The 11515-nt window shown below is 35.5% G+C and overlaps 1 protein-coding gene across 1 annotated transcript; it reads left to right on the top strand.

Moving 5' to 3' along the window:
- Positions 1-6012: 6012 nt before the first annotated feature.
- nkx2.1 (NK2 homeobox 1) lies at positions 6013-11270 on the top strand. Its single transcript, XM_077538827.1, has 2 exons — positions 6013-6815; positions 10124-11270. The coding sequence occupies exons 1-2, from the start codon at positions 6311-6313 to the stop codon at positions 10906-10908; spliced, it is 1290 nt and encodes a 429-aa protein (XP_077394953.1). The 5' UTR covers positions 6013-6310; the 3' UTR covers positions 10909-11270.
- Positions 11271-11515: the final 245 nt, after the last annotated feature.

Here is an 11515-nt window from a genome sequence, read left to right as displayed (position 1 = left end):
TCGGCTGTTAAATTATGCTCAGGCTGCCTCACTTTAAGATGGAACCTTGTGATGTTACCCGAGAGCTGCATAGAACCAACAATAAGTGAGAGTATGAGAGTTGTATTCCAATGAAGGTGGATTTTTTTTTCAGCAAGCAACCCCTTTAATTATTGTTTTCCTGTTTGCCTCTTATGCTGTGATGCGAAAATGTTACTAGAGAGCCGAAGCGAACCGAGTCTTGAATGAGCTTTTTTATTTCAAGTAAACAAGTTTTTGATTGTGAGACCAGAAATTCCTTTGTAAACTGTTTACCCCCTCCTTTAACCTATAATGTTTAAAAAAAAAAAGTGACTCGAGAGCGGAAGAGAACTCATGAAAAGAAGAATGAAATGTATTTTCAATAACCTTTTTTTCATCATTAGGAAGCAACAAACACTTTTAGGAGACAAGAAACACTTTTCCAAACTGTTTTCATGATACTACCACCACTGCGATTCAAAAATGCTGCCTGAGAGCCGAAGAGAACCTGAGTAGGTAGAATTAGATGGTATATAATGTTTGAAGTGCCTCTTTCAACATTGGGGGAACTAGAAACTCATTACTAAACTGTTTTCATTATATTACCCATTTAAGTTGTGATGCTAAAATATTACCCGAGAGCTGAAGGGAACCAGAGATAAATAAAATGAGATGTTACATTCACAGTGAAGTGTTGTTTTTTTTCTTTTTCTTGTTTATGTTTTTATAATCACGGGGAAAGAGAAAACCTTTATAAACTGTTTTCATGATATACTTCCTTTAATATATGATGCTAAAACTTTTACTCAAGAGCCGAAGAGAACTCGGGGGAAAATAGAATGTGATGTTAAATTTAAACTAAGTGAAGTGCATTTTTCATCATGGGGAGGACTAGAAATTCATTTTTAACTCATTCAGTGCCATTGACGGCATACACGTCAAAGTAGGACTGTGCAATTAATTGAAATTCAATTATAATTTCAGTTATTACACTCCACAATTACAAAATCAGTATAATCGCAAAGTAAAAAGATTATTGAGTTGTTTAAATTTATACATTTGCACTTTTTTTTAATTTTATAATAACTAATTTGCTCAATTTTGTTTCATCCAAAAGGAACTTGCATAAATATAGTGTTTCAAATAATTTTATTTGTTTTAATATTTTTTTTAAATCTTTTTTTATGTTTAAAAATTTTCTTGTTTTGTACCAAAAATGTAAAAAAAAATATTGCCCTACTGCACAGTGCATATGCTGCACTCCAACTTTCATGTTTTTGCGAACATAAATAAATATATATTATTATAAATTCTGTTTGGTCCAAAACTTAATTATAGTGTTTCTATTTTTTTTAAATTTGGTCCTAATATTTTTACGCTTAAACGCTTAAACATTTTCTTGTTTTGCGGCAAAACATAAACAACCATTTGAATAATTGTGATTTCAACTATTGCCAAAATAATCCTGATTATTATTTTTCAACCATAATCGAGCAGCCCTACGTCAAAGATCCATTTTTACTGGGCTGGCAGTGAATGAGTTAACCTACTTACATGACTGTACTCCCTCAACATGTGAGGTTAAAATGTTGCTCGGGTAAGTAAAATAGGCCGTTACATTTACAGTGTAGTGTCCTTTTTTATCACTGGAGACAAAAAAAATAAATAAATAAAAATAAAACAGCTTTAGAAAGTGATTTCATCACACATTTCTTTTAATTTGTGATACTGAAATTTTACTCGAGAGCCGAAAAGAACTTTGGAAAAGTAGAATGTGCTGTTACATTTAAAGTGTGTTTTTCATCATAGGGAGTGGAGTGCTAAAAAGTCATTTATAACCTGTTTTCTGACTCTACACTTTTAGGCTGCGATGCTAAAATGTTACCCAAGTGCCGAAGAGAACCAAGGGTAAGGGTCTTTTTTTGTTGTTGTTGTTTTTACTATATATAGAAACTCCTTTATAAACCGTTTTAGTTATACCAACCTTTTAATCGGTGACACAAAACACCAGCCGAGAGCCGAAGAGAAGCAAGCATAAGTAGATTCAGTATTTTTTTTTCATCACCAGGAGCCTGGAAGCCCCTTTGTAACCCATGTAATGAGTGTTTCAGATCATGTGGGTGTTAATGCTGGGTGGCGGTGTGATGATCATGGCGGGGGGGTTCGACGGGTGGTCTCGTGTTTTCCCGCCCCCCAATAATGTTGTTTGCTCGTCCTTGTGACCCCGCAGCCCGTCGTCCCTGTCACCTGGTCCATTGTGGCCCTCGCTGGGGCCACCTTGCATCACATATGGAGGGGGTGGGGGCTTTTTTTGTCCATCCCACCCCTAAATGGACCATTGTCCCCCCCTTCTCTCTGAGATAGGGGTCCACAAGAGAGCGAGACCAAATGTTTAGTGTTTCAATTCTCGTGATGTTTAATCAGTCCCTGCGACAAATTTATGAGCGTTGAGGTCACAATGGCGTTGAGGAGCGCGATGGGGGGGGCGGACAAAGACAAGCTTTGAGGGGTTGCCATTGGTGTCTTCAAGTTGCCCCCAGGAATTGTCTGCAGGGGGCTTATATCGGCCGGATCATCCCGTCCTGCTTTTGACTCGCTCCAGGCCCCCAGAGGGTGGGGGGGGGGGGGGGGGGGGTCTCGTTTCAAACCAGTTAACTGGCCAGGCCGCGAGGCCACAGGAGGAGTTTGCATATGACCCCAGATTGTACATTGGAGGGCAGCCACATTGTACATAAACAAGGTGAAAGCGTCCTTAAAGTGCTCACAATTTCGAGAGCCGAAGAGAAACATTGATAATGAGATACAGTTAGTTAAAACTGCTTGTGGTGAAGTTGTCAAAATGGATATTTGGTACTGTGGAGGCTAACCTGCTTTATGCTGTGTCCCGAAAATGTTTACTCGAGAGCCGAAGAGAACTCGGAATAATGAGACGCCATCACGATTAAAACTGTTTGTAGAGGCGTTTGAAGTGTGATGTCGAAAGGGTTCATTTGTTATGCAGAGGCATTGTTGCTTTTATGCTTTGGCATGAAAACGTTAGTCGAGAGCCGAAGAGAACTCAGAATAATGACATCCCATGACAATTCAAACTTGGTAGAGAAAAATAAATAAATAAACATGTCAAAAGGGCTCGTTACTGTATGTAGACTTGCTTCCTTCAAGATGTGCCACGAAAATGTTACTCGAGAGCCGAACAGAAGCAGAGCTCGAGATACCGTTACATGTAAAGTACTTGAAAGAAAATGTACTTTTTTTTTGTTTGTTTTGTTTTTTTGAAAGTTAATTTGTAATGTAGAGGAAAACATTACTCGAGAGTCGAGGAGAAACATGGATAGAGACGCAGTACCATTACTGTTAAAATTGTAGAAAATGATTATTTATTTATTTATTTATTTATTTATTTTTTTTCCTTCAAGCTGTGAGATGAAAACGTTACTCGAGAGTCGAAGAGAACCAGGGATATAAATTATGTAGTTTTGTTGTTGTTGTTTTTTAAATATTAATTTGTTGTGTCAAGTCATATTTACTTATATGGGAAATATTCACCACATTTGTGGTTCAGATGATGGATGGATGGATGGATGGATCAAATTTTCCCGGTGAAGTTGAATCCTTAGTCGCAGCTGGGCGCATGTCGCAGTTTGTCCACCAGATAGCGCTCAAACACCTCCTTTCGGCAGCACCAAACGTCAAAGGCCTGCAGAGGCGTCTTGCTCCGCTAGAGGGCGCAAGCTTACCACAAATATTTTTTCTCATTTTTTTTTTTTTTTTTTTTCCCTAAGTTTCCGGCATCCTTAAGCCCTCGTGTGACGTAGCCCTGCTCGATGTGACGTCATGGGTACCTTGACCTCCTTTTTTTTAGCACTTCTAGTTGAGAAAATAACACGAGTGATGGTTATCATTATTATTATTATTATTATTATTATTATTATTATTATTATTATTATTATTATTATTACTACTACTACTGCAAATTTGATTTATTATAAGTATTATTAGAGTTAGTGACTTTTTTCTTTTTTGTAGTTTAAATGAAAAAAATAGTCTATATTTTCAAATTTAAATCTAAACCTTTTTGATGCAGAAAGCAATCCTGAAATAAGCAACACTTTTACCATGTAAAACATTTTTATTTACAAATAAATTTGCATAATATAGAATATGTAAAAACGTATGTCCTAATTTTAAAAGCTCAAAATATTTTATAAAATAATTGTTCCATTTTAAAACCATTAAATGCATTTTCAAAATAAATTATTATTATTATATATAATTATTTTGTATTAAATATGAAAATATAATGATATACAATTTAAAATAACTGTTTTCTATATTTGACATTAAAAATTTTACGTCTTATTGCATAATAAAAAAGTACAATTTCTCAAGTGTATATTTCCATTTTATATCCCAAGAGTGTATTGTTACTGTTTTTAAATCTACATGATAGAATTTTACAGGAGAAACCTAACTTATATTTTTTTTATTCATTAAAAATGTAGAAATATTCATCGTATTTTTTTCTACTTATGAAAATATTAGCTCTCATTTTCGTTAATTAGAACCGTGCGCAGTTGCTGAGCCCAATCTGGAGTACGATTATTATTATTTATTTATTTATTATTTTTTTCATTATTTATTTTATTTTTTGTGTGCATGCAAACAGGCTTGCAAGCGCACCAACAAGTCCTGCAATCAGAAATGTGGAGGGGGGGGTCTGTAAAGTAGTCGTGAGATGTGAGAGGAGTGCACGAGTGGGTTCTCCTCCTCTCAAGCCTCCAAGATGTCGTGCACGCGCACGCCCACCCACGCGCGTTCTCGCTCGCCTCTCGTGATGCTCATCAAGAGTCAGTCAACAAAAACTGCACGAAAAAGGGAATGCATGCAAAAGATTGAAGAAGAAGAAAAAAAATGAAATAACACTTCTAACAGTAAATGTAAAATAGAAACAAAACACTATAAAAAAAAAAAGGGGGGGGGGGAATACAACAGATTTATATAATATGGAATAAAAATGTAAAATTAGATGAATACAAAATAAAAAACACTTTTAGTAATATTTTCCTTTTAAAGTTTGATTTAAAACTGGAAAATAATACATTTTAATTATAAAATGAAAAGTGTTAAAGATGCAAAATACATGATTAAAAATAGAATATCAAACATTTATAGATGAACAAATAGAAAATAATGAATTTTATAACAATAGAAAATATAGTTGCTGCTTGAAAATACAAAATAAATGTTTTTATTATAGAAATGGAAAATATTAAATACTGCATTTGTTATTAAAAAATTAAAAATATAAAAATTGATAAAATATCGAACAATCTAAAACTAGTGAACACATTTTAATTAAATGGAAATATTTTATTTGGCTTTATTATACAACAATTTTGAATTACTTTTGTATGATTCCGACTGAATGAAAATATTTGAATGCATTTTGTCGTGTAAAAATAGAAATATCCAAAATTGTTATTTTATAAAAATGTAAAATAAAGCGTAGAGAAAATGTTTTTCATGAGAATATCAAATAAAAAAAAAATTGGAAAATAGACGCAATTTTTTTCACCATTAAATAAAATAATACTTTATCATTTAAAAAAAAAATCATATTAAATCCTTTTGTTAAAGCCCATAAAATCTTTCAAAATAATTCATAAATTTGTATAAAATCAAATATGAAATAAATTATTTAAATGATTAAAAAAGAAAAATATATTTAAGACATTAAAAATAACATTTCTGAAATATAAAGGTTAAAAAATAAGTCTGAAAATAACTAACAAATAAAAAATAAAGAAAAAAACTTATTACTTTCGCTTTTATTTTCCAATGTCTTATAGCTTCTTGCATGCACGTTGACTGGAGCCACGTGGTGGGGGGTGGGGGGGGTGGGGGGGGGTGCTATTAAAAACAACGCGAGGAGTGAAAGTGGGTTCTCCTCTCTGTTGGAGACTTGCAGAAGAACAAGAAGTAGTCCACGCATGCAAACGGGCAGCCCTCTCTCTCTCTCTCTCTCTCTCTCTCTGGTGATGTTCATCAAGAGGCCCTCTCAGCAGTCAGTGCAGTTAATCAAGTGCGCTCTGACGTCACCGGAGCCGCCACCCCCACCGCTCCCTCCCCCCCTCCGCCTTAAACGTGTGCTGCGTGGACCCCCGAGCCAGCCACGGCACTCCATCCAATTAACAACAACTAGAAGGACTTGCAACAAGAAACAACAGCAAGCAGAGAGGGGCATTAAAAAAAAGAAGAAGAAGACAGGACGAGGACGTGGAGACCACCCCCCCCTCACCCAGGACAAATAATGTCGATGAGCCCCAAGCACACGACCCCCTTTTCCGTGTCCGACATCCTGAGTCCGCTGGAGGAGAGCTACAAGAAGGCGGCCGCCGCCGCCGCGGCCATGGAAGCCGCCGGCGGCGGCGGAGGAGCGGCGGCCAACAACTTGGGGGGCTACCGGCAGCTGCAAGGGTCCCAGGCGGCCATGCAACAGCAACAACAGCAGCAGCAGCAGCAGCATCCCCACCATCACCACCATCACCACCACCACCATGCCCACATGGGACCCAACGCCGGCGGTGGGGGTGTGGGAGGCGGCGGCGGCGGCGGCGCCGCCGGAGGGGTGTCGTACCACATGAGCGCCGCCGGGGTGCCGCAGCTGTCCCACGCCGCCGCCGTCGGCGCGGTGGGCGGCTACTGCAACGGCAACGTGCCGGGAGACCTGGCGCCCTACCAGGACGGCGTCAGGGCGGCCGCGGCCACCGGGTGGTACCCGGCCAACCCGGCCGCTGACCCACGCTTCTCCACCAGTGAGTTCCGCGCGCATGCGCACACACACGTTTTGTCTTCTTTTTTTTTTTTTTTTTTACAGTCTCTATGACATTTACTGTAAATAAACAGACGAAAGAAGAATGCACTTTTCTTCATTAAAAAAACTATATTTTCCTGATCAAAATTAGAAAAGTAGCGCATTTTTGTTATTCAAAATGACATTTTTACTTCAAAATGGAACACACACACAAGCACACTTTTTTTTTTAAGTGCACACATTTTAATTGGCATTTTAATAGTTTCTTTGAACATTGAAAGAAAATAAGCTCAAAACTAGAAAACATTTGTTTTAATTTAAGAATAATATATTTTTACAATATCAAAGTGTAAGTTGATGATTTTCCTTTTCATTATTTAACTTAAATGACCACTTTTATATATATATATATATATATATATATATATATATATATATATATATATATATATATATATATATATATATATATATATATAAAACATGACGGCAGATTTTTTGACCCGTTTGAGGCGTCGCTTCTCTTCCTGGTTGTGGAGGGTGGAGCCGCCCATCAGCTGACTGCAGGCTGCAGGTCACTCGGTTATCGATGGTGTCATTTTCACTGAAAATGATTAGCTGTACTGTAAGCAATGTAAAAAACATAAATTCACATATAACAAGCTTTTTTTTTTTTTAAGAGAAACTTTTTTTTCTCTCACAATAAGATCATCGTATGCATGCTCTTTCATTTTGGACATAATGTAATACAAGAGAAATGTAAAGGAAGTGGAAAAAAGAAAATTCTGTTCTTTAAAAAGACCCAAAAATACAACGTTTACTACTCGAAACTAGAAAATATATAATACCTTTGTATTATTTACAGCAACAACAATGTGTAAAATTAGAAAGCTCTACAATTTTATAATTTAAAAACAGACAACACATTTTTACACTTAGAACGTTTTTTTTTTATTTTAGATATTTTAATTATAAACATTGACTGTATATGTAATTCAACAACATTGAACGGAAAGGGGAATATTTTATTTTAAAATATAGAAAATGCTATAATTTTAGTATTGAAACCTAAGAAATAACACCTTGAAAAAATGATTTTACTACATACGTTTTTGTCTTTTTAAAATGGAAAATTCAAAATTTGCATAATTTAACAATTTAAATATAGGATAAAATGAAAATGCTTTTTTTAAAAGTATTTAATACGAGTCTCTATTAATGGTGTACAAATAGGGTGAAATAAAAATATTTAAAAGTAGACTATTCTTTATTTTTACAATGTTTCCAAACTGTTAAAATAAGCCTATATGATAAAAATTGACAGAAAACAACAGAACATTTAAAAAGAAAAGCAGTCATTCATTTTCATTTTCAAAATAGGAAATAAATTTTTATTCAAAAAGAAAACAAAATACATTTTTTAACTGATAAAACATTTACATCATTTATTTTTTGTTAGTTTAAAAAATGTTTTTGTTGAGATAATACTTATTGAATCATATCCAACCTTTTATGAATGTTGAAAGACAGAAACTCGACAGAAAAAGTAAAAATTTTTTTATTTTGAAATAGAAAATATTCATTATGTGTACAGTATTCAAAAGATAAAAAAATCTAGATTTCTACCATGTCAAAAATAAATAAATTAGCTAAATAATTAAAAAATAAAAAACTAATAATTAAATTTTGCATGCAAATAAATTAGACATGTTTCACATTCAACAGTTTTTTATTGAGAGGAGAAAATACTTATTAAATCATATCCTTGCTAAATATTGATTAGGAATAATAAAAGGACATCCATTTTAAGAAGAATATTATCTCTTGCTAGAAATGGAGAATAATTACTTAAAAAAGTATTTACGTTTTTGAATAAGGATATGCATGGAAAGAGTAGTGTATATTATTATTTGAAAATAGTGAATAATCCATGTATTTTCATATAGATAGTAAAAAAATATAGAAATTAAACATTTCATTATTTCAAAAGGAAAATTAAAAAGTGTGTTATATACAAAAATAGAAAATCATTTATTCCATGAAAATAGGAAAATAAAACAACTATGAGAAAATAACAGCTTTGTATAAAATTCGTATAAAAACCGAAAATGCATTATATTATTGCAATATATAAAATATTTCTGTTGTATTGGATACTTGTACTAAAAAAACAAATAATTTTATTAGCTACAAATACAATACTTTTTTAAAATGCAAAACTACGAAACACTCAAATCAACTTTATTTATAAAGCACTTTAAAGAAAGCATATACATACATATACAGTAATAATATCAAAAATCATTTTAAGAAAAAAAAAATATAGATACATACACGTTTGTCATTTACTTGTCAACATGTATGATATTGCTTCCAGATCCCTTTAAGGAAAAAACAAGCAAATGCAATTTTTTTTTCCCCTTTCAAAAGTTTATCTCATGACAACAACAAAAAATGACACAAATTGTCACGTAATAATAATAATAATAATAATAATAATAATAATAATAATAATAATAATAATAATTATTATTATTATTATTATTATTATTGTTATTATTATTATTATTATTATTATTATTATTATTATTATGACAAATCACAACCCCCCCCCCACAAAAAAAATATGATATGAGTTGCCTTAAAAAACGTACTTCATCTAAGGAGATCATTTAATCAGGTATAGAAGATTTAAAATGACGTCATTTTAGCTTCTCAGAAAAATAATCGAATAATACTCATGTTAATCTAAGTGTAACAGGTGTATATTTTTAATCAAGTCAATTCAAACCGTCTTCAATGTGTATTAAGAACTATGTAAATCCAATTTAATTTAGTATTTTTTATTTTTTTTAACTGCTGTGCATGTTTCTCCTTCAACCTGAGCACACAAACACAATTTTGGGACTAAAACAATATAAGTAAGCATACTGGAGAAAAAAAATTGCTTAATTTTTGGTTGCATGATCAAAATAACTTAATATGACGTAGCCTATAAGAGTGCTTCGCATTTTATTTGATCAAACGCGTATTTTCAACTTATGAAATGAAACGTTGCTACGAAAATTGAAGTTTGTGAGCTTTTTATTATTATTATTATTATTATTATTATTATTATTATTATTATTATTACTATTTGACATAACATCAGTTTTCTTATACATTTCGGCCACGTCTGGAACTAAAGGTACTGTCAGATTTATTTATTGAACTGGTTGAATATTGGTCATAATCAAATCATGTTGGTGGAACTTGATTCTTCTTGAATTGTTTCAACCATGTTTTTGCGCGCATGTGTGTTTGTCGCAGTTTCCCGCTTCATGCACGGCTCGTCGTCGGCCATGAACATGGGCGCCATGGGCGGCCTGGGCTCCCTGGCGGAGGCCCACGCCAAGGGCATGCACGGCTCGCTGAGCGCGGCCGTGCACGCGGCGGCGGCGGCGGCGCCCCGGCGCAAGCGGCGCGTGCTCTTCTCGCAGGCGCAAGTGTACGAACTGGAGCGCCGCTTCAAGCAGCAGAAGTACCTGTCGGCCCCCGAGCGCGAGCACCTGGCCAGCATGATCCACCTCACCCCGACGCAGGTCAAAATCTGGTTCCAGAACCACCGCTACAAGATGAAGAGGCAAGCCAAGGACAAGGTGTCCCAGCAGCAGATGCACCAGCAGGAGGCGGGCTCGACGGCGGCGGCCTGTCAGCAGCAGCAGCAGCAGCAATCGCAGCAGCAGCAGCAGCAGTCCCCCCGCAGGGTGGCGGTTCCGGTTCTGGTTAAGGACGGCAAGCCGTGTCAAGGCAGCGGACCCGTGCAGCAGCAGCAGCAACAGCAACAGCAGCAGCACAACCACCCGCACGTGCACGCGCACGCGCACCAGCTGCAAGCCGCCAACGTCATGCTGATGAGCGGCCAGCAGCAGGTGCAGGGAAGCGCCGGACATTCTCCGGAGCTGGTGGCCGCCGCCGGCGGGGCGCCGCTTTCGGTTAGCCCGCCCGCCCTGCACGGCGGCCCAGTGGGCGGACTCTCGCACCTCAACTCGCCCGCCGCCGAGTACGGGAGCGCGCTGCAGTGCTCCGCGCTCTTGTACGGCAGGACGTGGTGACCAAAAAAAAAAATAAAAAAAATAAAGGCCGGCGCGACGCGACAAGAAGACGTTTCAAAAACAAACAAACTTTTTTTTTTTTCCCCCGAAGGATTGTATTTTTTGGGACTCCATTTTTCTCCACCGCAACTTGTGGGATTTATTTATGTAAATTATATTTACTTCGACATAGTACTAAAACGTAAATATTCACTTGGAAAAACAAAACAAAACTGCATTTCATGACAATTTTTTTGGGCGGGGGCTTTTCTATTTGATTATTTTCCCCCGTTTTATGATGTTTTTTTCCCTGTTTTTCAGACTATTTTGTCTTTCAAAATATGTCCTACATATCTTTTTATTTTGTGTCTTGTTTTCTGTTTTTAATGTTGTAATATTATTTTCTATTTTCGAAATATATTTTTAATGACACAAACAGTCCATAAAACAGAAAGTAATATGAAATCAATTATTCAAAAAATAACCCCCCCCCCCCAAAAAAAAAATCATGATTTTTTTTTTCTCCTCCAAGTGAATAAAACACGTTTCCGTAACATAGATTATTTACATTAACTGTCTTTTTTTTTTTTTTTTTTTTTTTTTTGCACCTCCTCATGTAAAAACTTTT

This window comes from Festucalex cinctus, chromosome 12 (genome assembly GCF_051991245.1).
Source record: "Festucalex cinctus isolate MCC-2025b chromosome 12, RoL_Fcin_1.0, whole genome shotgun sequence".
Classification (NCBI taxonomy): Eukaryota; Metazoa; Chordata; class Actinopteri; order Syngnathiformes; family Syngnathidae; genus Festucalex; species Festucalex cinctus.
The sequence above is the reverse complement of the archived record's forward strand: the minus strand, read 5'-3'. Positions and strand labels throughout refer to the sequence as shown.